Source organism: Phasianus colchicus, chromosome 23, assembly GCF_987193195.1.
Source record: "Phasianus colchicus chromosome 23, bPhaCol1.hap1.1, whole genome shotgun sequence".
NCBI lineage: Eukaryota > Metazoa > Chordata > Aves > Galliformes > Phasianidae > Phasianus > Phasianus colchicus.
In genome coordinates, this window is record NC_143458.1 from 3,940,321 (window position 1) to 3,968,015 (window position 27,695).

A 27,695-nucleotide genomic window follows, 5' to 3' on the forward strand; every position below is an offset into this window, starting at 1 on the left:
GGAGCCCAAGCCACACATCTGCACTACATCTAAAGCCTTAGGGTTCCATTTAGGGCTGTTCAGACCGAGACTAAATGCTTCAATCCCATCTTCCTAGAAACATCACCCATACAAGCCTAGAACAGCCTCATGTCATGGAAGTGAACGTTAAACACTCTTGGTTAACATTACCAATGCTTACTCAGTTAAATGCAGAATCATCCAGCTTGTGCATGGAAGCCCACCAATGCAATGCCAAACGGCCTCTTTTGGGTGTTGGGTTCTTTAAGAGGTCTGAAATGAGTCCTACGCATCTTGGATCTTCTGAGGAGAAATACCTCCAAAAACAAAGTAAGGAAAGCAGGTTCCCAGGGCCCCTCGTAAATTCTGGCACAGAAAGGCATGTGCTTCCATTGAGTACATTTCAGAACAATATTTCCTGAGGCATTCTGAATGGTATTGATTTACATGCAGAAGATTATGCTTGCAGCCATGCAAAAAGACTGGATAACAAAGGTGGACGAACAATGCGTCAAGAAACCAAGCATGGACTTTTCTTCTTCAAGTTAATTAAAAGAAGCTAGGTCTGATTCCCTTTGTTTGACACCATTAGGGCACCATTCACTGCTCGGGAGTTAATCCTGATTTACTGCATCAAATCAGAGCAATCCGCACTCCGCATCTGAGCCATTCTAAGCTGTAATCAGAGACTTCAGCACAATGCTCCTACATCTGCAACAAACTCGGATCAAATTTTACTAATCACCTATCTCTTTTCAATCCATTATGTTGACCATTAAGATAATCATATGAATTTGTAAGTCTGAGCTGGAGAGCCATGTGAGCCTCCTTAGCTGTGTTTCTATGGAAACAATTCCCCTGGCATCTTCAGTCCACATTTGGTATTCCTGCCTGTCTCATTCACACACTCAAATCCTCATCTTCCAAACACTCATTTCACTTTGGCTATGCTTTCCTTTTCTTCTGTCCACCCATTGAGCTGGATATCGCAGGGATGCTGAGATAGCTGGCAGGTCATTGTGCCAATCCTGAGGAATAAGGATGCAGACAAGATGGCAGCACAGTCTCCGCAGGCCCTCTTAGTGCTGGGCCTTTTGGGGGCAATGAAAACAAGTCCAAAAATCATGTTTTAGGGGTTTGGTTTCTGCCATCTCTCAGTCAAGATCACCACTGAATTACAATGGGAAATGACATCTGCAGAAATATACGTTCAGAAGCTTCCGTGCTCCAGTCTCCTTCCTCTGCTCTCTGGCAACTTCACCCATCTCCAAAGAGTAGTCACTTATAGAGGTGGCAGCTCCTGAATTCCAGGTGCAGCCAATGCACTCGATCCCAGGGACAGAACAACTCCTCACCCAAACAGAACGAGGAGCGTGAAGGCAGCCAGAAATTAACTTGACGATTAAAATCTGGTTGTAGTGCATCCGTTAGCACTCCATCCCTAAGAGAAGGGCCACATCCCAAGCACCAGGGCTTCCACCGTTTCCCTTTTCTGAGACCACAGTACAGTTACCCCAAATCAGGCATCAGCAAAGGCAACAAGAGGAAGAGCCAATGTATTTTCTGCATTTAACCACTCCGTCTTCTGAACGTACCAGGAATTAACTTGCAGTATCCAAACCACCAGTTGCCTCCCCAACCTCCTTGTCCTGCCTCTTTAAAAAAAAAAAAAAGTGTATGAGCCACGTTTTCAGACAGCCTAATTTGGCACAGATCCCCCAGCTCCATTGTTTTCACTGGAACTGTACTAAGTTGCACCAGATGAGGATATTGCTCTAAAGAAGTTTTTTTGCTTTAAAACAAACACACAAACAAAAACAGGTTCAGACAAGACCAGGGATTCTGAAGCTGCATTCCTGCCTCCAGAAACTTCCAATGACTTGCAGTAGTCTTTGCTTAACCAAGCCACAAATTTGTAATGCCTTTAATCTTCCCATGTAAGTCAGTTCCTCTGCTCCCTTAATCGTTTTTGTTGCTCTTCTCTGAATTCCATCCAATTTAGCACACAGTACAGACTACATTACATCTGAAAGGCCAGAAGTATGGCGTACAGAAGCTCATTTTCAAATTCTATGACCTCAATTCTTGGGAGGATTTCAGAGACCAGACACCGGGCTATAATTGAAGAATGTGTGCCCGCATAGCTGGGTAATTTAAATGCATTTTCTGTGAATAAATCTACTCGGTACTTTCTTGATCTGTACAATCTTCTGCCATAGGGGCCTAACATAAAAATACTTCAAAGGCTCTAACAAATTCCCTCAAGATGTGATCTTCAGCATTTCAAAAGCTGAAAGACGTAGACAAGGCTTAAAGTGATCATGATATATTTTCAAGGTAACACTTTTCAGCAACTCCCGTTCACCCGTTTCTTGAAAGCGAAATTATATCACCTCTCGCTGTACGTATCTTTTTAACTTATTGTCTGCAACAACGAGCAACGCAAAGATGTGGATTTGACTTTAGGTTAGGGTTTGCAATAGCTCGTTATCTTTTAATGAAGCACAGCAATGCTTCCTTCCCTCCCCTACACCTCCTGGACAGCCCCGCATGGAAAAGCTGCAGCCACAGCCCCTCACCTCTGCAGCACCACAAAAGTTTTGCTTTGGATTCAAGTTTCAGCCATGATCTCTCCCCCCATGCAGGGCTGAAACCAGACCCAGCGCAGCCACACTTCCAAAAGATTACTTGTACGTTACACTTCAGTCCCATCTCTGATACTAATTACACAGTTTGAGTGTTTGAGCCAAAAGATTTTGAATCCGATGCTCTTGGCTGAATTCAAGATTCCTCGTGTCCTCCAAGCAGTTTTATAACCACCCTCCTAGACAGCGGCATATTTAATGAGAATGCAGATGATCAATTGCAGCCCGCCTTGCACGGTTAACTCAATCAACAAACTACTAATGACTCCAGCATGCTACAGTTTTGTGTTGGTTTTTTTTTTTTTTTTGGCTAATGAAAACCTCATTGACCAGATTTTTCCCGTTCTCCCAGGATCAAACGCCAGTATGGAACGAGTTCTGCTACAACTGTAACACCAGCCTGCCAGCAAAACGCCGACCAGCAATAGCAGGACACAACCCTGCCAGCTTCAGGGAGCAAAAGCTCTCCCAGACTGCAGGGCAGCCTTTCCCAGGTAGGTGTCTGTCTGCTGAAACCAAACCCAAAGGAACACAAAGCTGCGTGAGCACAGAGCTGCCACCTCTGCACACCGCGTTCCAAGACAGAAAAGCCTTTTGTTCGCAGCACGCCGGCTGCACCGCCCGGCCCTGCACTCCTCCTCCTCCTCCTCCTCTCTGCCTTCTGCTGCCATTGTGCTGCGGGATAATTTGTAGCAGGTGAGAGCAAAATATGCCCCGCTTCCTCTTTCTTCCCCTTCTGCTGAGATTTCCTCCCACCTCCATTTCTTCTCCTTCCCTCCCTCTTCAAATAGAAGACAATCAGCCACCCTGTGCATGGAAATGGAACGGCTGACCATGCTCTAAAAGCTGTATTTATTGCAGTCAGAGATGGGAAACAGTTCATCTTGCCTGCTATCTTCCTGTTAAATAAAGATTTGTGCCCATGGAAATCAGTGGAAAGAATTCCAGTGACTTCAGTCATCTTTGGATCAGGCTTTGTTTCCTTACAAAATAACCTCCCATTTTCAATACGTCTCATTTCTAACGTGACCAATCTCTGAAATAGACTTTCCACGCCGTACCTTGGAGAAAATGCCGTGGCCTCACAGTTTCTCTCCATCAGGAGGAGACCTCGCCTCCATTTCTGACCCTACCACCACTTAGCTGAGTGCCTTAAGACATGCCCCTTACCTTTTCCAGTGCTTCACTTTCCTAACAAGAATCACATGGAATGCTTCCTCCTCCAGGAGGCAGAAATGCTTCTGAAGAAAACCAACCAACCAGGTATTGTTTTGCTTTGGATCAGCTTCATGCTGGGCCACTACACGCTGCCATGCTGTCCTTCCCAGCCTGCAACCAAAACTAAACAGAAGGGAAAAACTCACTGGGAAATGGAAGTATTAATTAGGACTTGTGAACCAGCTGGAAATGGTCAGTTCTCCTAAGCTGCTTCTCAGACTAAGCTAAGTCACTAGAGTCATCTCGAACAGAAAGCAGATGAGCGGTGCGCAGATCCTCAATACGGACTGTGCTCCTCCTTCTTTCAGATGTGCTCCTACACGGTTCTCTCCACTTTAAAAGGTTTAAATGTTACATATTGTTCTGCCAAGACGTAGTGGGGTCTATGCTTGACTTCATTCCTCTCTTAACAATGTCCTCAGGCCAGCTGCCAGGAATTCAGACACTTAATGACTTCCCTGGGCTAAGAGCTCTCCATCTCAGGCATGCTCTCCTCTTATCTACAGTGGGAAATGTTCCCATGCGTTTCATGGTGTGCTCTGACCACAGCACTCCTTGCTTCACTGACTTTCTCATGAGTTACTCTCCAGGTTCGGGCTTCCTGGCCTCACCTGCAGTCCGGGTGCACTGCTGTTCTGGCAGCTCCTCAGTTCCTCCTGACAGCTTCAGCTTTCACCCTACAGCATCTCAGCCCCCAGGTCTCTCCTCCACCTTCACTTCCACGTCTCGTTGGGTGCCACCAACCTCCCCCTTGAAAAAGCTGCTCCACTCAGACTTAGGATTCTGTTCCAGTGACCGCTTCTGATAACGGACCTCTTACTCAGTTTTGTATGTTTGATGCTGAACGACCTCATTTCAATGTGACATTTCTAATGGCATGTCACCTCCAGCTCACACTCAGCTTGCAGCAAATCCACTCAATTGTGAGTAGAATCAAAGGAAACTGCTCACATAGGATGGATTGTGCTTCTGAGGCAACCAGGAGAAAACCAAGGACTTCTATGCCTGTTGTTGGCCATTTTTTTTTCCTACAAACAGTGGAGAGAAGTGACTAGAAGGTTATCTGGACAAAACAATGGAACTAATACTCATAAGACACAGGACATAGTTGGGTGTCTGTCAACTTCAGGTGTGCCACCACAATTGAATGGAGAAGCTTAAAGGCAGACTATTCACTAGAGAACAAGCTATTATTCCAGAGACTTTAATGAACTGGCTGGTGCCCAGCTTTCCTTCCAGCACCACTGAATGAAAAGTGGCTGTTATTTGGTTTGCACAAAAGCAACGATGAGAAAAAAAAGTCTTGAAGAGGAACAAGCACCGGTCTGCACAGCTGATGATGATTGGACACCCTCACAAGATGGCATGAAGGGTAAGCAGAGACACAGCACAATCAGGGTAGCATGAAAAGATGCGATTGTGCACAAGAAGCATAAATCTGAAAACATCAGAGGCAGCTTCTATTTTACAGCATCACTAACAGTCAACCAGCTAACCACACCACAATAAACACATTCATAGAAGAAAGAGGCTGGGAGGGTGTCTCAATAACTCCATGTTATGTTTATACAGTAGGTATTACTGAGTTGCCATATGCAGTTCTGAATTAAAAGCCAAATCATTATCTTCCCCGATATAGCTCACATTTGCATTAAACACTAACATTGCTATAATAGGAGTTACAATCCTCACCATTTATCACCTGTTTTGTATCAAGTGATATGTCACCTTTATCTCCCTGGAGCCTTTTCCTCAGGATGACCTCCTTCTCAAGTTCCCCTTCTAAAACCGTTATTTACGATGGCTAGGACAGAAGTAAAGGAGATGAACAAAAACTGCTGCACAACATCCCTATTTTGTTGGTATCTGTGATGACAATCAACCATCAGGTCTTGTGGCTCTAATCTAAAGTGGCAGGCAAAGTCCTCAGGCACTTGGAAGACTCTGACTTCATGTCCACGTCTTCCAAAGCGAGTTATCTTGGTTGAAATAACCTCCTTTTGCAGAAGGAGATTCCATTACTTCATTGTATCTCTGTGCTAGCCTCATTCAGATCCTCAAGAACACCAAACAGAGCTACTCAAATGAGCTGTTCTTGCTGCTATGCCCACACGTGGCTCCATCTGCATTAAAACAAATTGCTGTCTATCCTTCCATACCCCATTTCTTTGCCAGTGACACAGAGAACTGCTGCAAGGCAGCTTGATGCTTCTGCTGCCCAGCCTCACTGCAAGATTTTGCACATCACAAAGCAAACAACACTTTCCAGTGCTCCGTTCCTGACATCTTTGAGAAGTGTGTGCTTCAAGTCCTGCCATCCACATGTAATATGGCTGGCTTTCCCCCCTGCAGGTAGTGCCATCTCTGCATAGGTTTTGTTCAGTTTAAGTGGATGGGGAATAGGCATTTGTGCCGATAAGATCTCTGATAAATGCCATCGTCCTCTTTGTCTTGCAGGAGGTTTCTGCTACTGCATCCCTACCACACTTTTATTCACTCATCAGTTCGTTTGAAAATTTACTGCTTCCTGGCACATCAGCGGAAGCTGGTGGCTACTTGTGGGTTTCAGAAAGGAAGGGTGCATTTCAGATGACACACATTAAAACAGTTGGGCCATGTGTATAAATAAGATTATACCTTGCAGGCTATGGTTCCAAGCAGTCCAGTTTAGCCACAGATAAGGCAGACTGAGGAGGTTTAGGATGCAGATTGAGCAGTTTTTCTTCAAAGCCATGCCAGCTGCTGAAGGTGCAAAAGACAGACTTTTAGGATAAGCTTTATGGCGCAATTTGTTTCCATCAAACTCTGCTTATGATGATTTAGCTGAGTGGATCCAGAATCTGTTACACCAAAAAGGTCAAAGAGGATGAGGAAAAAGATATTCCCATTCTTCAAAGGAAGCAAAACAATTTTTCATCTTTTCTGACTGGATATCGTTAAAGAAGATTACAGCTGGTATGATTACTTTCAGCAGCCTGGTGGTTGACCTATAATTCTGTAAAAATATAAGTAACCCTTCATATATTGACTGTCAAGACTTCTCCCTCACTCTTTGTTCCTCTCTGTCTACATTGTTTGGAAAAATTTGCTGTATTACGGATCTTCACACGAAAAATCCTCGTGCTCATTTCACAAGTGGGCAGAGCAGATTGAAGCAAGCTGAGCACAGCTAGTTCCAAACTACGTCTGGTCATCTCACCTACCCATGAGAGAGTGCCTGCAAAACAAACAGGGTAAGGAGAGGGGGAGGAGGGAGGGACGGCCTCTCTTCCTTCTGTCCAAACAGCTTTAAGACCACTTCAGTGGCCTCTTCACTGTAAGATGTTGAACAGCAGCGACCCTGCAGGACTGCAACACCGCTTCCAGAAAGGAATCCACACAGCAGGAGCACAAAGTGAAGGCAACAAATCAATCTGCCTGATCCGTCCTGTGACAACAGGCAGCGCCTCGACCGCAACGCGATGCGCAGCAGCACCGCATTACAGAGCTGTCTTCTTCACACATGGACTTTGAAGCAAAGGAAAACATTTGTGCAGAAGCCTAACCTAGTGTGAACGTGTTGACAAAGCTCAGAGGAAACAGCCATCCCACCCAGAGGCTCTGCTCTCCCACTGCAACAACGAGGGACAAAACCCAATGAAGGCTGGAAGCTGTTTACACAAAGCAGCAGCATTTGGAACTGTAGGAGCTCTCACAGAAGTATCTCTGCAAGGACAGAAAGGTAAATTAACTCTTCTGTGTCTGTGATACAAGTCAGAGCACACAGAGGTCAAAATTAGCATGCAGCACCTGAAGCAGCCTCTTGTTTAATGAGCCCTTAACTATGGATTGCAGGGAGATAAGAGGGTACACAGCCCTGCTTTTATCCATGTCACCACAACCAGAGCTGCAGTGGGATGAGGGGCTGCTGTCACTGCCACACTAAGGGCCAGCAGCTCATTGCATCCCAACGTGCTGAGAGCTCCCAGCAGAGCCCAGGCAGAGGGATCCCTGCTTCCCCCATCAGCAGGGAGGACTTCCCCCGCTTTCCTCCCAAAGCCTTTATTCGCATGCAGCAGCCTCAGCTTGGCCAGCTCAGCAGAACTGAAGGAGCTCACAGACACACAGCAAGCAGAGGCATTGCCTCGTGATCTTTGGGGCCACGTTGGTGATGGCCAAGATCTTGGCACAAGATGGAAAAGGGAAGTTAATGCAGCAAAGCACAGAGCAGGCCCGATGCATCTCCACGCTTGCCACTTTAAGTTTAACTTTCTCTGTTTACTTTTTAATTTAATGTATTCTTTTGATCTCTCTTTCTCTCCTTTCTCTTGTCTCCCTCAGTTTGCTGACACAGTAGAAGCATGACAAGCTCAGACAAGCTAACCTACTTTTTCTCTTTCTCTTGTACGTGTTAACGCTCCCACTCTTCTACCTAGCATATGAAAGCACATTGCAAGTATCATTATAATGATACTTCCAATCCCCTGTGAAGTAATTCCCCCAGCTGACAGGTGAAGAAACTGAGATGCACAGCTCTTAAATTACTTGCCCCTCCAGCTCGCAGAGCAAGCCAGCAACACAAGTGGAAATGAAACCCAACAGACTTCTGTTTTTCCTGGGTCCCAATCTATATAAAATAATTATACTTCCAGCCATCACAGGTCTGTCAAATGCCTCCGTTTCCAAATACAGTAGTAATAGCAAAACTTTAGATATCCATTACAGACCTAACACATCTCTGTAATTTAATTGCAGCCTAGGAAAACTCATCATCACGTCCTCTGTGCCTTCAGTCTGCACTGCAGCCTGTTAGCTCAGCTGCAATGGGTCAACACCACTGCAGAAAAACTGAAGCTGGAGGTACGTGCTAACACGAAGGGGCTGTAATGTATTCACTTTCTGTAGCCCAGTCCCTGCACGCTGTGAGGAGCAAAGCTTCTGTGCACAGTAAGCCGTGTCATGCACTCCATTTCTTCCTTTCAGCTCACCTTCCAAAGCTCAGGACTTGGCTCCCTGTGTGCGCTCACGTTTTGGGGTCACAGCTGGATGTGGGCAGGTTCAGACCCACGCCTAACTGAATTTCACCCTAACCACGGATCTCTCCCAGCCAGGCTGCTTTCCTTCTATGTATGGAGTAATTCAGTGCTAAGCCATGAGCTCGATTGTGCAGAGATTAGATTTCCAGTTATAACACTCACTAGAATTCAATATCCATCACTCCCTCCAGGGTACCAAATAATCTTCAGCATTTGCAAAGCTGAACTTTCTAAAGCAAGTGTACCTTTAAAATTAGTCCGATATGACTCAAATTCAGATATTGATACCTTTGGGGTTAATATTCTCAAAGACATTCCCTGCAACAAACTGCACACTTTTTTCTTTCTTGAAAGCTGAGATCAGCTCAGACATAAAGGCAAACAACTACAAGAAACCAACGATAAAGTCAAAAGCAAACTTCAGCCAAGCCACGAATCAAGTTGAAATGAAAAGAAATCACTTTCATGGTGAACAAGATTGACCACAGAGGGGTTTGGCACAGTTTAACTGTTGCACTCCAAGTATGCATCATTTAATGATGCATACTTTACTATGAATCAGACTTTAAGATGAATTAAGTTCTATCTATCCAATGCAAACAAGCACACGGTTCTTTACACACCTTTGTCTGGTCAGGTTGAGCCCTCCTGAGCCATCACAGCAAACACACGACACGAGCTGCACTCAGGTCTGGATCTCAAAGCACTCAGAGGTGTGCAGCCCTTGTCTGTTAGCAGCAAAGAGTCCCTCCAGCTGCAGGAGGCTCCCACACATACCTGCAGGACTGAAATGAAAGACCTGAGCCATCCGGCATCACAACACCTCCTCACATCTGCACTACTTTTCTCCAGAAGTTTCGTCTGCAGCCCCCAAGTCTGACACACCAAGGTGGACCTGTATGTGTGCATCTCACTCCTAATGCTTAATGATCTCGAGCACGGCGATATCCACACCGCTCTGGAAAGAAATCAATTCTCCCTTTGCTCTGAGCGATAAATGCATGTATTCCATAATCAGCCTGAGAGAACACACATAGGGGATTGGTACATCTGGGAAGCATATGAGAAGCCTTTTCATATATATATATAATTATTTTGTGAAGCACCTCTCTCAAACCCACCTTTAGGTATTTTTCCTTCATTTGCACACTGGAAAAGTTGACTGATGTTTTCAGTTTATAAGATATTAAATAATAACCACCCGGTTGCATTACTTGAATGCTTTTCATGCCTAGAATCCCCCTCTACACCTTATCCATCTTATCTGCAGTGTTTCTTTGACATCCTCATACCCTGTTCCTGCCATTAGGGCCGGGATTCAGTTCTCCCAACATGGACATGAGGTTGCCTTGGGGGTTCTACTGAGCACACAAATACCTTTCTAGGACAGAAAGTGAAGCGAGATATCACATTTAGCTGAAAAATCACCAGGCACCAGGACCAGCAAGTGGGCATAGAGCAACCAGGGGCTGTACTTGGACACGTTTCAGTGCTGAAATGGCTGATTTACACTCAGAGCACAAAAGCACTTTCAGTCAAAATATCACCTTTTGATTGTGGCAACACAAGAGTGGAAGGAACACTGAAATCTTATCTTCAGGGCGTCCCTTCCATGTTATAAACTACTCAATATTTTTCCATTTTGACTGAAAAATTCAACTTCTAGGTGGGAAAAAAAAAATGGGGAAATAAAAACAGGCAACTCTTTTTCTGGTGATTTGCTGCAGAATAACATGAGGTGAGCTCCAGTCTGAGTTAGTGTCTGAATCTGTTACCAGCGAGAGATAAATGAGGCCTCAGGGCAATGTGCTAAATCACAGGGGTGCCTGCTACCACCTCTCAGTTACGCATTTCTGCTTCTCCCTCCCTCCGCTGGGTTTACCTAGGAGGCCCAAACACACTTTTACAGGAGCACGGGGTCTTTGCTGTGCTGGAAATGCCTTTCTTTTCCTCCCTCCCTCTGTTTTAGGAGAGTGGCAATGCTATGAAAAGACCGGATCTTGTTTTACTTTATTGCCATTAGGGGCAAAGGAAAAAAGAGAGAGACCTATAAACACAAAAATGCCAGGAAACAAGGAGACTGCATGCTTGAATGCCCAGCCCCGGCTGCCTTCTTCCATGAGTAACAACCCATATGTTGACAGAGGTCATGTGTGGACATCCACCACAATGCAGAAAGAGGAGGTGTAAAAAGATTCACTTTATACCAACAGAGCCTTTTGTTTCCCATGGCAGAGCATCCCTCTGCACCTTGCATGAAGCACAAACCTTTTTATTCCCATTTCTCCTCCAAATTGATACCTTCTGTTCCACTTTTCTTCTCCACAGCAGTAAGTGCTACAGAAATGTTTCTGAGTGATTCACTGCAGAAAATATTTGGGGAAACCAAACCAAACATTTGCAGCTGTGTGGCACAGACCCACTCAGAACCCACGGCAAGCAACAAGATTTACCTATAAATGCAGGCCAGACTGGTTGATGTTTCACCAAGTTCGGTTATCTGGGGCTAATTCAGTGCTGTTTGCGGCAGTGGATCTCAGCACAGCACCTGGAAATCTCCAATGCTTCAACTGCAGAGCTCAGTGCATTACACTGCAGCCCAACCTTCCCAGCTGGCCTCGCTGACCTGCAGCAGCAGCCACCCCAGGTAGGTTTCCTGCAGTAACTGCTCTGCAGCATGAGATCTGCATCTCCCAGGAAGGCAGTTACTGTGCTTTACGTGCAGCTCGTGTTTTGACGTGGTTCCTTTAATTCACCTCTCTCAGTGAGCACAAATCTCGACACCAACCTGCAGTTTCAACCTGTCTGCCTGGGCTATGATTCAGTATCACCATCGTCACATTGCAGATCCTTTTTGCTCCTTTCTGTCCCCAGTTTCAGAGCGCTCTGTGGCTATAGATATAGAAACCAAGCATGGTGGGAGGAGCATTTCATAAAGCACCACATGCTCCATCCCATTCCTTGCACGCATCCCCAAGGCACAGCACCAAACCAACAAAGTTTTCCATCCAAGCCCTCCACAATTTCTATAGGGCACTATGTTTGCCCTATAGAAATCCTGGACTATTGATGAACTGCATGGGGCAGAGGAGAAAGACTTCAGCTACACAGTCAGGTCATGAGAGCAAAAACCACATATTTCAATAGAATAATGAAAGGGGCCAGGTGCTTAATCTCACCATTTGTAGAGAGTTTCAACTCATGTGCTTACACATCACTTATTTTTCACTATAAAAACCCGAACAGGAACAAATTAGTGCAAAATAACAAACAAAAACAAAAATAAAGCAAAACAAAGATGATCCATCACACCGCTGTAGTCCAAAACAAGTTTTCAACGCGCACACAAAAAGTTTTTTGTCCTTTCACATTCCACATTACAAATTTATAGACGTTAAAGCAGCAGCGCTCAGATCCAAAACGATTCAAGGCCATCAAGGTGAGACTTCTGATTCGGGCTCATACATGAGGATGTCATTGAAAAAGGTTCAGCAGCCCAGCGAAATTGTGGTATATATATGGCAGTATGTGTGACCAAAGGGATTATCCCAGAATGGCTCACCTGATTAGTTATACAAATGCCTTTCTTTTTTTTTCTTAATCCAAGACCGTGCAGAATGCCAAACGGGAGAATGGAGCTGTGTGCTGGAATGTCTGAAGGCTACAGACTTGGGATTTATATTCCATGTTGAATTCATTGTTCTCTCTCCTACCCCCGCTGCCCTCTAAAAAATGCTGCAGCCATGACAGAAATAAATTAGCTGGAGGTACAGGTCACACCTTCAAGGGCAGTAAGCATTCTGGGTAAAATCAATAGAGAAGATGGGAGTCTCTAGCAGCTGAAGCAGAAAGAATGACGCATTGATAGCTTTACATATACTCAAACAAAGGCACTTTGGAGCAGCCCTCGTCCCTGCTGCCTTGTGAACACAAAGCTCGTTTCTCCGACCACCTGAACCCCAACAGCAACACAGAGGCGATTCAGAAATTGTTTCTTTGGCCAATTTGCATATGGATGCAGAAAATTCTGCTTCTTTGCAGCTCCACCCAGGGAGGAGCTCCAGATGATGAATTCCAACCCAGCTCCCACAAACTTTTACAGAGCTCACAATGCACACAGAGCTCCGGCTGAAACGGTGCAGCCCCTCGAGTGGCAGAAGTTGAAGCAGCAGCCAAAAACTCCCACAAAACTCAGCGGACACAGAACCAAATCCAGAGGGCACCACCAGACAGCGATGCTCTGTGTTCTGTTCATTATTTCCCCCTCTGGTTTTAAAGCAGTGGATAATTTATTTAAAATCACCTACATTCATTCAGCGCTTTAAAGTCAGGCTTTGGTATTTATGAACCACAGATCCCCTGAAATAAGGCGATACCAGGCTTACAAGGATAAGGGCTATATGAAGATTCATGCAGAAGTGGTTTTTACTAACATAGGAGCTCTCAGTGAGACACACGACCTTTGCAGACACTTCATAGATCTCATGGGGTTCCTACCTGCATTTCCAGGCTCCTAAAAGCTTTAAACCTGATCTAAGCTTCCACGGTGCTGCTAAAAACAGGACTTAGACTCCGCAGTCCCGCGGGAGCTGGTGAAATTGCTACCCAGGAGATCCCTCCATGGGCAGAACTACAACCTCTCCTCCTGTTCTATCCCTCCCAGACTTCCCCAGAGATGCTTTGGCCCAAATACAGCAGAATCCAAACCCAAACGAGCACTGATTTTGTGCAGAGCCAGCAAGGGAACGCCAAACCGCACAACTTTCCCCTACCCTCCTCATTTGTTTATTCTTTTGAAAACCCACACAACGTTAACACGTGCATTGCTCTTTGATCATTAAGACACCCATTTCTGCCTAGGTTGAAATACAGTGCAATTTGGAACTATATTGGTACTTACATTTACAGAGCCTGAGAACAACATCGTAAATGGAACTCTTTTCATTTCCAGTGCTACCTGTAAAAATAAACGAGGGGATTCATCATTAATGCCAGTGCTGCATTAAACGATTATCTTCTGCATGCAGTCACTGCCCCATCTTAAGTCTCCAGCATGTAGAAATGATGTGGAAATGCCTGCAGATATCTCTGAGTTCTGGGGGGAAAAAAAAAAATAGAAACAAAAAAATCAATGTCTTGAGGAAAAGCGTTCCTCAGAAATCAGCTGTGCTTTGCTGCTTCTGCTCTGAAGGCCTTTGCATCTTTGGATGGTTCCTTGAACCCACCAGTGCAGACAGAGAAGAGATTGCTTAGCTTTGGTCAAAGGAGAGGAGAAGGCACAATTTCAGCTCTTAATTCAGGTGTTCTGGGAACACCCCCAGCACAGCCCTGGTGCTGAATCACAAAAAAGAGGCGACTGATGGGGCAGGCTGTGGAAACTCCACTGGTGAAAAGGTTAAAAGCCTTTTTAAAGAATTCCCAACAGCCCTCCTTTGGAAGTGTGACCTGTAGGTGGGCAGCCTCCACATGGAGTTACAGGTGAGGAAATCAGTCCTGCTATCAGCTTGCCACCATGGCTCCAGCTGGAGCGCATGGCTCTCCCTGCAGCCACAGCTGTGGGCTGTTCTGGGGACAAAGAAAGAGGGGAAGGAAAGGCACATTCAGCATCTTCCCAGGAAGGACCAAGATCACCTCCTCCAAACAAACATCAGCTACAATGGCTTACAATGACTTGCCCTGCTGTTCTGCTGTAGTTAAAATACTGCTGCGGTACCTGCTCTCATGTTAGACATCAAAAAAAAAAAATCAGTATTATTTGCACATACATACTGAAATGCAGCACAAACTCTGTGCTTTGTATAAAGCAATGCATCTAATGTAGATTGTGCCAAAACAAATCACTCCCCATTTGTTCTACACTTCAATGTGTTCAGCGATAAGCGAAGTCCTGCCCAGCTTTGGAGAACATTCCAATAATCCCACAAGCACATTATCTGAAGAGATCACATTTAACATCTGCAGGTCAAGAATGACCCATCAGAGATACACCCATTGGCGCCTGCTTTCCTCCAGCAGAGCTGGATACCAGCTGACTTGCTTCGCTGATTGCCTTAGCCAAGGTGTTTCAGATGGGTCTTGACATCCTGATACTCAGAATGCTCCAAGCAATCCCCGTCTTCAAAAAAGGGCATCTCTGTGTCAGCACTGAAACAAGGAAGCTGCCACAAATAACTGCTCCCAAAACCTAAGGCTGCTGCTCTGCACATCCCAGGGCTGACGCAGACTCCCAGCAGAGGTAAGTGCTGTGACCCAGTGCTGCAGGGCACATCCCATGCCCACACCTCCTGCTTTCCCTATTCAGATTTCACCTCTGCCTATCGACTGTGGCTGGTTTCATAGGACATGCCTTCATTGCAAAGAAATGCTTACTCTGGACGTAATGAAACCTTGGGAGCACCTGGGCCTTTCCAAGAAGTACACAGAGCCCTTCTCTTTGTTTAAAATACACAGGGATTTAAATTAAATCAGTGAGCAGGTGTGGATTTGCTTTGGGAATACCTGGAAAGATGATGGATGAAAACAGAGATGGGGGAGAATCTGGCTGGTACCCATTCAACAGATGTTAGAGTAATGCATCACAGATAGGGGTGTTAAGATATGGGCTCCGTGTCCAAAGAGCTGCTTTCCACTTGGAACATCTGCACGCCAATGAATTGCAAAATCTTAACCTTAGGAGGGGAAATGAAATAATCTAAAAACATTTCCTGTCTCTAATTATATTTTGCATGTGAAGTGGATCCATACAGAACTGCTGGATTTGGACACCTGAAAGCAAACAATAGTGTGGGGCAGGCCGTGTAGTTTGCATCTGGATAACAGTGCTGTTTTGCCTTCCTGTGGTCACTAAAAGGATCTAAGCCGAAATCTGTGGGCCTGAAAGATCCCAAAGTTCATTTCTGAAACCCAAATCTGGATGTGCATTTTTGAAGCCTGGGCTTATCACTTCCCTGCAACGCAAGGTATTTTTTCTGCCAAAAAAATAAGCAAAGAGCCTCACAGGAATCCCTCGTGGTCACCCTCCCCATTGCACAGCTAAGCAAATGGAGGGACTGCATGCAAAGAGGGCAGAGAGTGTGCTGTGGTCACACAGAGCCCGTGTCCATCTGCAGCACAACCCTTCCTGCCTCCATAATCCCCTGCAGGTTGCTAAATCAAAGAAGTGAAATAAGGCAAAGCAATTTTCCCAGCCTCCTCTCATCAAAAAAAAACTTCCTAGGATCTCAAGGGGATAAGAGTAAGGCAAGATCAGAGAGCTTCAGCTTTGGTCATTTGCAGATTCCTTCTGCTTGGCCTAGCTGCTCCCCATCCCTCCGTGTGCACGCAGCAGGTAATCCTGGTGGGAACCAACCCGAAGCCCACAGAACCCAGCACTCCTCCTTGTGCTCTACCCTCACCCTCTGCAAAGAAGAGATGCTGAGGGCTTTTTTCCCATGCTGTGAGTGGCGAGCAGCAGCACAGCCTATTATTGTACTTTGCTCATGGATTGTGCACTTCCCACCCCATAACCAGGAGCACGCATCGTGACCGACCTGTTAGCCTTTCTCCTCCTGAGATCCTTTGCAAAGACAATCAATTCCCACCTTAAAATAACCAAACGGTAAGCACAAGGATTTTGCATTTGCATATCTAGTTAGTTAATTATCTCAAGTCTCTAAAATCCATGCAATTTGAATGTCCAAGGCTGCCTGTACTTTTCACACTTAGAAAACAAAGTGCTCCCTTTTAATAAGCAATGCAACCGTCCTAAAGAGCACTGGAGGACAAAATCTAACCAAATGTTTCTGACCTACTGCAAGCAATCATTAACTACAGACAGTTTCTAATTATTTGAGTCCATTTCACTTCTTACTCTGTGGTCAGTTTGTTCCTTGGCCGTGTGGCCTATGCTCAGAAAAATCTCCATTAGGCAGCACAAAGTTGCAGAAGAAAAATGACCCTTTTTCCTCTTTCTAAGGTTGTTTCAAGACCTCTAAACACGTCTCCAAAACAAAGGGAAAAAAAAAGTAGAAAGCACTTAAAAATTTAAAAGCACAACAGTCTGCTACATTGAAACATGTTGTTATCAAATCAAATTGCTTTCTCTCACCCCTCTGCTAGCAGTTTTGCAATTCATTTTCCATAAAAAGCTGTGAAGGTATTAAAAGGCACAACATCTCTGCTGAGGCTGGGAGCGATCACATGAAGCAGCCACAAGATTTGCTTGATAACATACAGAGTTCATTATTCACAAACGAGTCTCATTTTCAGCCTTAAAGGAGAGGGTGGGGAGAGAAGGGGGAGCAGCCTTTTACAGCACACATACTTGAAGTAAAGGATTGCATTTATAGGAACCACTAAAAAGAACGAAGAGCAGGAAAAGTAAAAGAAAACACACCTCTGCGCTACCAGTTCGCGAGAGCCCAGCTTGGATCCCCAAAACACGCTCACACGTTTTTCACTTCAAACAAATTTACCTTCTCAGAGAGGCTGAGCAATCAGAAAGCTGCTCAACTTTCAGAAAGTTCAGCTCTGCTGCAGATGGGAAGGGACAGAGAGCAGAAAGCACAGCGTCAGCCAAAGCCACGAGCTGCAAAAGTTCCTCTGCACCCCCCCACCGACCTACCAGCCTTCGTCTCACAGGTAGCAAAGTTTGTCCTCCTCCTCCTCCTCCACTGCAACAGCCGCACACGCACGCAGGCTGAGTGCACTGAGCATCAAAAGAATATTGTTTCCAATCTTCCCATGACCAAGGAGAGAGAGAAAAATGCGGTCTGGCCAGGTACTGCTTCTTCATGAAAAGTAAATCCGGCATTCTGGAATGAGTTCAAACACGGGGCTTGACAGGCAAGGGAGAAAAGCTTTTTCACTGAGCATGCTTAGTCCTGCACTGCCTGCACACTTAATGAACATTACTTCCTTCCCAGTGGTTACTCCTAGTAGAAATCCACACCCCCTACTCTTTCAGAAGTCAGGAATGCAGCTGAAACCAAAGTCCAGAAAACAAGCCCGACACCCAGACATGGCCCCACAGATCAATAAACCCAGGTTGTGACCCGCAGGTCAGTTTGTCAAACAGGACATCGGGCTGAGTTTTTTCTACACTTGGTATAGTTTGCTTTATGCTTCAGCTAATGCTACTCGCTCCCCAGAGAAAATAAAACTGCACCGGCTTTTAAAGGATGATTAAATGCTTCAATAACAGCTGGGAATTCTCTTTAAATCTCGTCTTTCCAAACCTGCTTTAAAATGAGGAATGAGCGCCGCGTAAAGAAGTTCTTCAGATTCTGAGATTCCTGAAGAAAAGTTGTTGGGATTTATGCTAGGTGAGGAGTATCTGCTAAGCAAAAATAAAGACCCTTCCCTTCAGTGAGAGCCCCATCCTGTTCCCTTTGCAATCGCTCGGAGTTTTGTCATTACCTTCAGTGGGAATCACACCGCGGTTTTAGATTACAAATGCTTTCAGGCAAGAGCTGTGTCTACTTCAGTGACCTGTACAGGACAGACTGGTTCTGGCACTTCAATTTGCAATTTACAATATTGCTGTGTCTGAGCGTTTGAACACCGTGCAGCAGAAGTCTCCCTCCTTACAAAGCCCGCAAGAGTTGCTGAAGAAAAGCAATTCTACAAAATCGCATGTGTTATTTTTAAAGCTTTTCATTATATTGCAAGCTTTACAGCTGCTTGCCAATTTTTTTTCCGTCGGGTTACACTTAGCTCTCACATCTCAATTCTCACCCACAATAGGACCAGGAGATTTTTTGTAATGAAGGCTATGCTGGCCCAGAGTGCCGTGTCATAAAAACACCGAGCGGCATACGATGAGTTACAATGGAATAACAAGGGCTGTGGTATTGTGAGGGTAAGGAGCACTAATCAAAATCTAAGCTGTCATCATTTCCAAGGCCTCTAAGATAACGACTATCGCACCACATTTTAAAATAGGTTACAATTTGATTGTGACCTCTGCATCTGAGCAGCTGCAGACCTCACATGGCTCTGGGTCTGGGTTTGAAGGGGACAGAACACAGCAAAATTCAAGTCCCTGGATTCTAAATGTCTCACTTAGACCCCATTTAGATTGCAAATTGTAGTAGTGCGTGTTGGGATTGAACTCACATGGGTACGTTCAGAACCACTCAGTCTGTTAGGCAACCAAGTTTGAAAAAAGTAATAATAAAAAGAAGTGTAAGTGCCCACACAGATCTGCTCTTCCTGATTTCCTTCAGGATCACACCAAGAAAAGTCCCCAGACTGCACAACAAAAACAACTGTGCTGTATTTCTAATGTGCTTAACTCGAGGTTTGGGAAATCCCCGGAGAAAGAAAGTTTCCTGTCGATGTGCAGAAGCAGCCACATTAGGCTGATCAACCCCCAGCACACCAACCAAAAGGTTTTTCCCTTTGGTACACCTCCATCTCACCACCCAGAGCTTTCCTTTGGTCAGGGAAGTCCCTAAGAGCACAAAACAAGCTGTCAGCCCAACTGGATTTTTCCCCCTGGACCATCTCTCAGCCACTTTTCGTGGCCTCGTCATTCGGCTGCACAAGAGAATGAAATCTGTTGGGTTCATAAAGCCTGAGGCATCGAAAGCAGGCAGGCAGTGCACCTTATTCACATCCAAAACGATCCTAAAGCTCAGAGGTGATGAACCCAGAGCTTAAACACAGGCTCACTGAGCAAACAGATGTAGAGCTCTGAGCCATCCTTGTCTTCACCCATTGCTCACAGCCACTCCTGGGTGAACAGAGTGTCTGCATGCTCCAACCTGGAGCCCAGGAGCTTACACTGAGCTCCAGCTGGGAGCAGCAGCCAAACCAAAGCACAGAGCACTGATGCACCTTAAGGAGCACACCATCATGCCATGACCCTAGGATGGCAACTTTGTGAGAGCGCTGGTAACCTGCTAGAGAGACACAGTGACACAAATCCCACAGCTGGACCCTCCCTCCTGTGCTCCTGATAGAACAGCAGCATGAAATGCTCCAAGCTGCAACCACACGCTGCCACCGCAGGGCTCTGCCATCCCCACCGAGCTCCTCCAGTCTGCTGTGTGCTCGGGATCCATCTTCCTTGCGAGTGCCACAGCACTGCAGCCCTGCAAGCTGAAGGCACGCTGCAAATCCGCCGTCTGTGAGTCACAGCACAGGGAGCAGACTGCTGATTCCCTTCATGCCTAATTAGCCATAAGCGGTTGGCACGACCATTTGTTTAGCACAGCGTTGGCCCAGCGCTCAGACGAATCCCGTGTCCAAAAGGAAAGTGCTCTACCTCCAGTTTTCTTCTTGAAAGAAAAATCATTTAGGGGCATTCAAGTCCACAGAACTCTCCTGTTAATTATTTGAAGGCTATATGGAGCACTGTATGCCATGATACGATGTCTGTCAGTGAAGACAAGCCCAGCTATGCACATTCTGTCCTGCCACAGGACCTAGTCTGGTTTCTCTGAGAGAAACTGGGACCAGCTCTACCTGCCTTTAGCTGGGACTGCAGGATGACAGACCTGCTAGCAGTCCAAAGTAAATTTCAGCAGCAACGAGGTGTTTAAAGCCCTTCTAGACTCCGCAATTAGGGCTGCTGAAGAGCAAAGAGTTGGGCAGGATTGCAAAGGAGCAGAGAAAGGAGACCTGTGATGTGCCTAGAAGCCAACAAGTGACCCCCAGATGGATCATCAGCAACTGGAGAACAGTGTCCTTCAGGCATCTGTGACAGGACAAGGTCTGGGAAAACCCTAGATATGTGAAAAGCCTACAGGGAGCTGCGCAAGCTTTGGATTGCTTGATTTTTGGGATGATGCCTACATATCCTAACCAGAAAGCTGTGCCCTAAGGCGCAGACCTGAAACAGACTTTGGCATGGCATCAGTCCTTTCAGGGTGAACGACAGAGCCCACCAACGCACATTCACCAAGATCCAATGGGGAACTATTGTTGCCACTCTTAATGAGAGCCAAATGGCTGCCCCTCCCAGAGCTGACAACTCCAGCTGGGGCAGCTTTGCTTCTCTTTTCCCCCTAGGATGCATAAAATGCGTTTTTGCTCTCCTTCCTGACACCAGAAAAGCCTGGATCGCTTCCCACTGTACTGTGAGAGCTTGAAACTTGGCCATGCTATTTACAGCATCGTCTTTGCCCGGAGGAATTGGAGCTGCATCGTGCTTTTTCCACCATATGCAAGCAGCAGGCACGGCTGCATGTGCCAGCACCACGACATGGCGAGCTCAGCATTACCTGTCGGTGCTTCCCCATGGCCACTCCAAGCACTACAAAGAGAGAAGAACAGAACTTCCCAAGGGACGCTGTCTGCTGGCTCTCATCTTCCTTGCTCCTGGTGCTCAGATGCATCCATCCTTCAATTGTTGGTGGGAAAGGATAAATTAAAGAAAGACTGTAAAGGGTGGGGCTCTATTTCTGGTCCTCTCAACAGTCACATTGGCTTTTGGCCATAGAGAAGCTTTTCAAAAGGAGTTACGTGACTCAGAAGCCTGTGTTCTATTGATTTTCAGCAGGAATTGGGCTGGAACTTCAGCAACCCTGGGTCTGAGCCCCCACGTGGGCTGTGCATGCAGTGACCCACAGTCAGAGCATCTCCACCAAAGGAACGTGGCACCTCAGCTCCTCCAGCAGAAGTTCCCCACCACCATGGGGGACACCAGTGGCCCCAGGAGAGCTGCTTCTGGGACAGCAGAGCAAAGGGTGCTGCAGGAGGAGCCTCAGGGCTGGTGCCAGCAGGGAGTACACAGCCTCAAAGGGATGGAACTGCAACACTGTAGGTTTGCCCCTCTCTCCTCTTTCATCAAACCCAAGAAGCTGAGCTCAGAGGCAAGAAACTGAGTGAAAATCCATGATCACGGACAAAAATTTGACCAAACTGTCTATCTTTCAACCTTAGGATCTATTTTAGAGGAATTAATGCATTCATTTATTGATAAAATATTAAATATGAGTAGCTGGCAGGTTTCCCAGAATGCAGCAGGTAATCTAAATGTATTAGAAGTAAAAGCACAAGAAGCTTTAACTTTAAAGGTGGGGAAAAGAACTTGCTTTGCTAGGACAGAATGACAGAGTAGATATTGAAAGCACAGCAGTTCCCAGATCTGCTCCGGTCTTCCACATAACTTTGGGCAAATCACGTCTCTGATTTATAGTACTCAAAAGGAACTGGATGTAATTATTACAAAGATTACTACAATCAATCTGAGACAACACTGGCAAAAGGCTACAAATAATGCAGGAAAGATCAAGCCACAGCCACAATCTTACCAGAGGTTCAAACTCAACTTCACATTAAACAAGGCAAGCCTCATACCGCTCCCCTGTTGCACTCTGAAATGAGCTGACTGCAGGACATTTTGCAGCAAAACCATTTTCTACCCAGTGTTGCAGACCGTGGGGAGGGCAGTGGCACCTTCAGCAGAGCAGAGCACTGCCTGCACCATGGAGCTGCTCAGCAGTGCAATGCTGGGAGGTCAAAGTGACCAGTGCTGCTCTGCTCACATCTCACAGCAATTCAGAGCTGTGCTTCACATATTTTTTAGATTTCTCACCAAAAATGTGGACTGTTTCTTTCCTCCTGACCTTTTTTTTTTTTTTTTTTTTTTTTTTTTTTTAAGTCTATTGCATGAATTAGCTTAGCAGAGTCTTCTTGCAGGATAATAAATAACAGCAAGTATTTCCTATGACAACCTAAGGTTTCTATTCCAAGCACAATAAATTTCGTTGAGGGAGGAGGAAAGACAAACTGCATGAGCAACAGCATTGAGCTCAGGGAACTTCATTTTTCCCCTCTCACAGGAGAGTTGTTTCAAGGCTAAATGTTTTCTGTGCACAGGTATATATGATAAATATTTGCAGAAGGATGTTGGTGCAGTGCAGTTCTTCTGAAAGGATTGTGCTACATCATTTGTGCTGTCTCTAAGCTGCAATGAGACATGATACTTTAAAGGACAAAAAATGAAAAAAGGAAAAAAGCTTGTCTACCTTAATCAAGATTTGTTAGTAATTTCTGATAGAAGGTAAAACATTCAGAGTTTTGGTTCTGATCAAGTGTAACTAAAAGCCATTATCTCATCCTGAAGGAGTTGGAGGTGTTTTTGCCAGCACAGGAAGACTCACCATCTATCAGCCTCTATAGGATTAATGAGTTTGCTGGTACCTAATCCCAACAAAGCCAGCAGTCTGATAAAGACTTCAGCTGAGCAGTGCACAGTGCAGTGAATACCAGCATCCAATCATAAGAAAATGAAGAGCAGATAATACACATCCACAGCATTGCAAGGCACAGGCCAAAAGGCAGGACTTCCTCAGACATCACAGTGCCTTAGGAATTGAACTGGACCCTAAAACCTAACTGAAGTTCCTACAAACTCCAAACGTGCTCGAGTGCTTGCTTTTCTGCTCTCTGTGATCTTAGAACCTTAGGAAAGATAGAAGATTTCTCTGAATGGTGACTGTTTTTTCCAGTATGGACCATTCCAATCAAAGTCAAACACCCTACTACGTGGCTAGCCAGAAGCTAGCCAGAGCTCAGACTATGAGTTCCCACTTGCCAATCTCCAGATGTAGCACCTCCAGGAGCCATATTTTGTCTATAAACATCTCAGAGGAAGATGACAACTGTCAACAGGGTCAAGACATTATAAAACAAGACAGCAATATCCGTGTCCCCAGTCTCAGCTACCAGCCAGTGCAGTCTGCCTTAAATTCCTGCTCCCAGTGCTTTGCACAGGATACACATCGTCCCCATGCAACAAACAGATCCATTTCATTTTTTCCACTTAAAGTCGTTGGTGAGTTCAACTTTGGCACTCCAACAAAAAAGGTCTTCATTGCCAGCATGCGCAATGCTCCGGAATCGGAGTGGGGTGAGAGGAGTGGAAAGTCATTTATAAAGCAAATTTTGCAGGAGAGAGAATGATTAAGCTTTACCTTGGGATTATATGTTACATTTCTTTCTAAAACACTGCGTTTAGCTCATGGCAGTCTGCAGGGGAGCGGGGAAGAAAGGTGAAAGTTTACTTTTCTTCCTTTGTTTTTGTTCCTTATCAATGTTTGATTTTGTCAATACTGAATTTTCCAGCCAGTAAGGATTCTAACAGCTCCCTTCTGGGGATGCCATCGCTTTGTTAAGGCTTTCCCACGTGCTTTGCAAAGACATGGAGCAAAGTGAAAGGCAGCAGGTTTCCCCCAAGGAGCATCAATGCTTTAGGAGGATCCCAAAGAGCAAATCATCCCCAGGAGCAAGACAGACAACCTCAAGTGTGACCACCGTGATTTGGGAACCTTGGTAGTTAATTTCCCAAGATTGAGGAAGAGAAGGCGTGATTCTTTATCGAGCCATCTGAAAAGGCTCTTGGAAAGCATCATTCAAACTGACACCATGAAAAAGGTTGGTTTGGGATATACTGATGCCAATTCTTCATTCAGAAATTCCCAAGCAGCCTTCCTTAGCTTGCACCAATCCATCTCTAACTTTCATCTGAGCACATCTGTTGTGCTGGTTTTTCCTCCTCTCTTTCAGACCACTGGTTGCTGATTTATTCAAAGCACTCTCCTTTCTTCTTAAGACCTCCCTCATCCTTTCTTGGGCTGATGGTGACTTGTCTTAGCTGATCCCATTTAAGTGGTTTGCAGGGTCAAAGCGAGTGCCACAGTGTGTTTGTCTTACATCCCATGAATTTAATAGTACCCTGTCCTGCAAATACTGTTGTCTATTTATGCAGCTACCACCACTGTTTTACCTGTGCACCTCACCGCTGCACGTAATACGTTTCCTTTTGATCAGATCCTGTATGGATTTGGTAGTTTTTAAAGTGTCTGGGTGCATTCACGTATCTCTGTACCACTGCAGACCTTGAAGTAACTACTTCAGTAACTGCTAGAGGACTGAAAGCCTCTCGTTTGTTACAGAGGTAAATGCAATCAATACATGCACGTCTCAGTGAAGCTTTCATGCAAACAGTTTTGTCTCGTGTTTACTTGGAAACCACTCTAAAATGTACTTCTGCCATAAACACATAATTGTAAAAAAGTCAGCAGGACTAAAACTGCTGGTATTGAGTGCTACACCTAGTGGTGTTTGCAGGATTTGTAGCATTTCTGACATTTAAACAAATAATTACGCAAAAACAACGTTTAGAGAAACAAGTCATAACACAAGGAGAAGGAGAGGAAAAAGCACTCCAGAGCACTTCGCACACTTAAGCAGGGGGTCTATTCTTCTGTCAGCATGCAAGAAATTTATGCAATTAAATTATAATCATTAATGAAACTTGCCTACGAACTCAAACCGTACATAAGAGAGAAAAGCACAGCTACTTAAGCTGCAATGTTACTGTAACAAAACAAGGGCAATGGGAGGTGCTCTGCTACCCGTTCCGTGGGATGGGAAGATGCTGCAGCCTGTTTTTTTGGCTTATCAGCCCACTGACCCCTCAAAATCCTTAAGGCAGTCTACTTTCTCTCTATTTGAAACTTCTAAGGGAAACAATTTCCTCCTCTTGGAGCCTTCTTCAATCCGAGTGCCTCTGTCCTGTGCCCACACGCCTAACACAGCTCTGAGGGATGTAGGCCTATTGGGTACAGCACAAGCTATGACTGAAATTTGCAGATGTCAGCCTGTTCAGTGAGCATCAGTTAAGAAAGCCTCTCCCGAGCGCCTGCCATCTCCTGCTGGTTAATTAAAGCACATGCAGATGCAACGCCCCGATTCCTGCGAGCGCTCAGCCTGGCTGCCTGCCCTCACCTGAGCTGGTGGAGCATCAGCTGCTGAAATGTCACCGCCTGCAGCACGGCAGTCCCAAGTCACCCAGCAGTGCCTTCAGCACTTTGCTGCTCCCTGCAGCGGTTCAGCAGGGAGCTGATGTGCTGGGGGCTGGGGCAGAGCAATGCATGGGCAGTTGGGAGCCTTCACTTCAAGGCATACCGAGCGATTCCACTCCCACTCACAGATGAGAGATTGTGGTTACGTGCCCAAGGTTATGCAATGAAATTAATGGAAGAGGTGAGACCATGGATCATTGCCCAGTTTCCATCACCAGTCATCACAGACCCCTCGGTGCAGCAGCACGCATGGGCACAACAGGACACGTGGGGCAGAAAGAGGCAGAGGGTCTGCAGCTTCCTCTCCCCTTTCCCTCCCAAAAGCAGAGCTCTGCTGGAGGACTTGCTGAGCCATTCCCAGCACCGCTACACGCTTAGCACTGTTCACTTGCCAGCTGGAAGGAGACACAAGTTTCAGGGGTCAAAACTCTTAAGTAACACTCCCACTTTCCAGCTCTGGTCTCCTGAGATGCAGGAACACCATCCAACTCACTGTGGACATCATTTCCTTTTTATGTTTCTCTACTTTCAAATTACTAAGCAATACAAATGCTTTTAGCAGCCATTCCCACATGCTCAATGTACTCAACAGTTTCTAATAAGCGAAGTTTATCTCAATCGCTTTTTGTTGGCGTTGTTAACACACAGGAGTTAAGCCACTGATTGCAGAGAAAACAACTGTCTGCTGAGTGGTTGGTACATCATGAGCTTGGGACTTCCAGGAGAGGTCCTATCCATACCAGCAAACGGGGAGCAGTGGGTTTTTTGTGGGCACATGGAGGCCATGGATGGGCAGACAGAGGAGCATCACTAGGCAGAGCAAACTGGACTCCTGCCACCTCGCCAGGACACTGTGCTCTTTCACAGTGTTCTGTCCCATAGCTAAGGAACAGCTACATCTATAATGTTCCCACTGTGAGAGGTACTCTCCAAATACAGGATTAAAAGCAGATTGGAAGGTTTTTGGAGCAGAGCAATATTCACACAGCCTTCTATCTACCTCCTGTTTCATGTTACAGAAGGCAGAAGGCACTCTGGTGACTGGAGGAGGGCTTTAGAATAGCCACAAGGACACGAGCAGGAAGACAGAGGTGATGGCAGTGTACTGAACAACATGTAGAGTCAAACACTGTTCCTGAGCCTTTGCAATGGGCAGCCCCACGCTGCACACACAGCTGTTCCTGGGTGCAGTTCTCAGGCTGTGGCTGCTCCGTGCACCATTAGAAGCCTTTGAACCTGAAGCACTCAGCAGAGGCCACTGCGACTTGAGTTACAAGCATAACTCCATTGGCTGCTAACCCATAATATGCCATTATTCCTTAACCTGAGCAGCCATCAAAGGCAAATACACTTCACTTCTTCCACTGCATCATTTTTTTTCTTCTTGATAAAGAGATCAGCGATTTAACACCATTCCTTTTCCTACACTCTCATTCACATATATTTTGAAAATTAGAGGCAGGTTTAATGCCAATATTACCTTGACAGATCTCAGCCCACTACGTATGAAAGAAACCAGAAATCTTTTATGATGCCACCACCACAGACATTCAGACAGCCGACACTTTAACACGCTCAGGAAAATACAATCATCACTTCACGTAGCCACGCTTTTCAGGCAGCACACCATGATTTGCCTTGTCCTTCACCTGCGCCAGTCATTTAACCCACTCATCTGAGTGACTGTTCTCTAAAAAGAAGAGCTGGAAACCCAGATAATTAAGAATAGAGCTCGAACCTGCATTGGAGAGTGAAAGTAATCCTAAGTAGTTATGCAATCTTATTCAAAATGTAAGGTCTCTAAACAAGATGCTCTCAAGGCTGGGAAGAAACAATCTTGTTATAAAAGCGTACCGACAGCAAACTGTGGGCATGCACAGCACAAATGTGTAACCAGGTGATGAGACTGAACATCCCAAAGACTTCACAAAGAGATTGTGACTCCCACTGTACAACTCGGCCATATCTTTATGCCTTTCTGCCTTTAGTAAGCATTACTAATTAATACACTAACATTTGCA

The 27,695-nt window shown here is 45.6% G+C and overlaps 1 protein-coding gene across 7 annotated transcripts in view; it reads right to left on the reverse strand.

Moving 5' to 3' along the window:
- The window catches only part of LOC116233104 (uncharacterized), a 224,884-nt gene that overhangs the window by 100,954 nt on the left and 96,235 nt on the right, over nucleotides 1-27,695 (reverse strand). For 5 of the 7 annotated variants that reach the window (XR_016459557.1, XR_016459558.1, XR_004167891.2 and 2 more), the window contains one exon: nucleotides 13,779-13,835. Coding sequence is in view for 1 of the 7 variants with exons in the window: in XM_090123445.1 (XP_089979571.1) it covers nucleotides 3,946-3,986; nucleotides 6,501-6,605; nucleotides 13,779-13,835 (203 nt within the window). In the remaining 6 variants the exon portion in view is untranslated. Of the gene's footprint in view, nucleotides 1-3,048; nucleotides 3,987-6,500; nucleotides 6,606-13,778; nucleotides 13,836-17,476; nucleotides 17,745-27,695 lie in introns of those variants that run through there. The other 2 variants (XM_090123445.1, XR_016459559.1) reach the window with 2 other exon arrangements.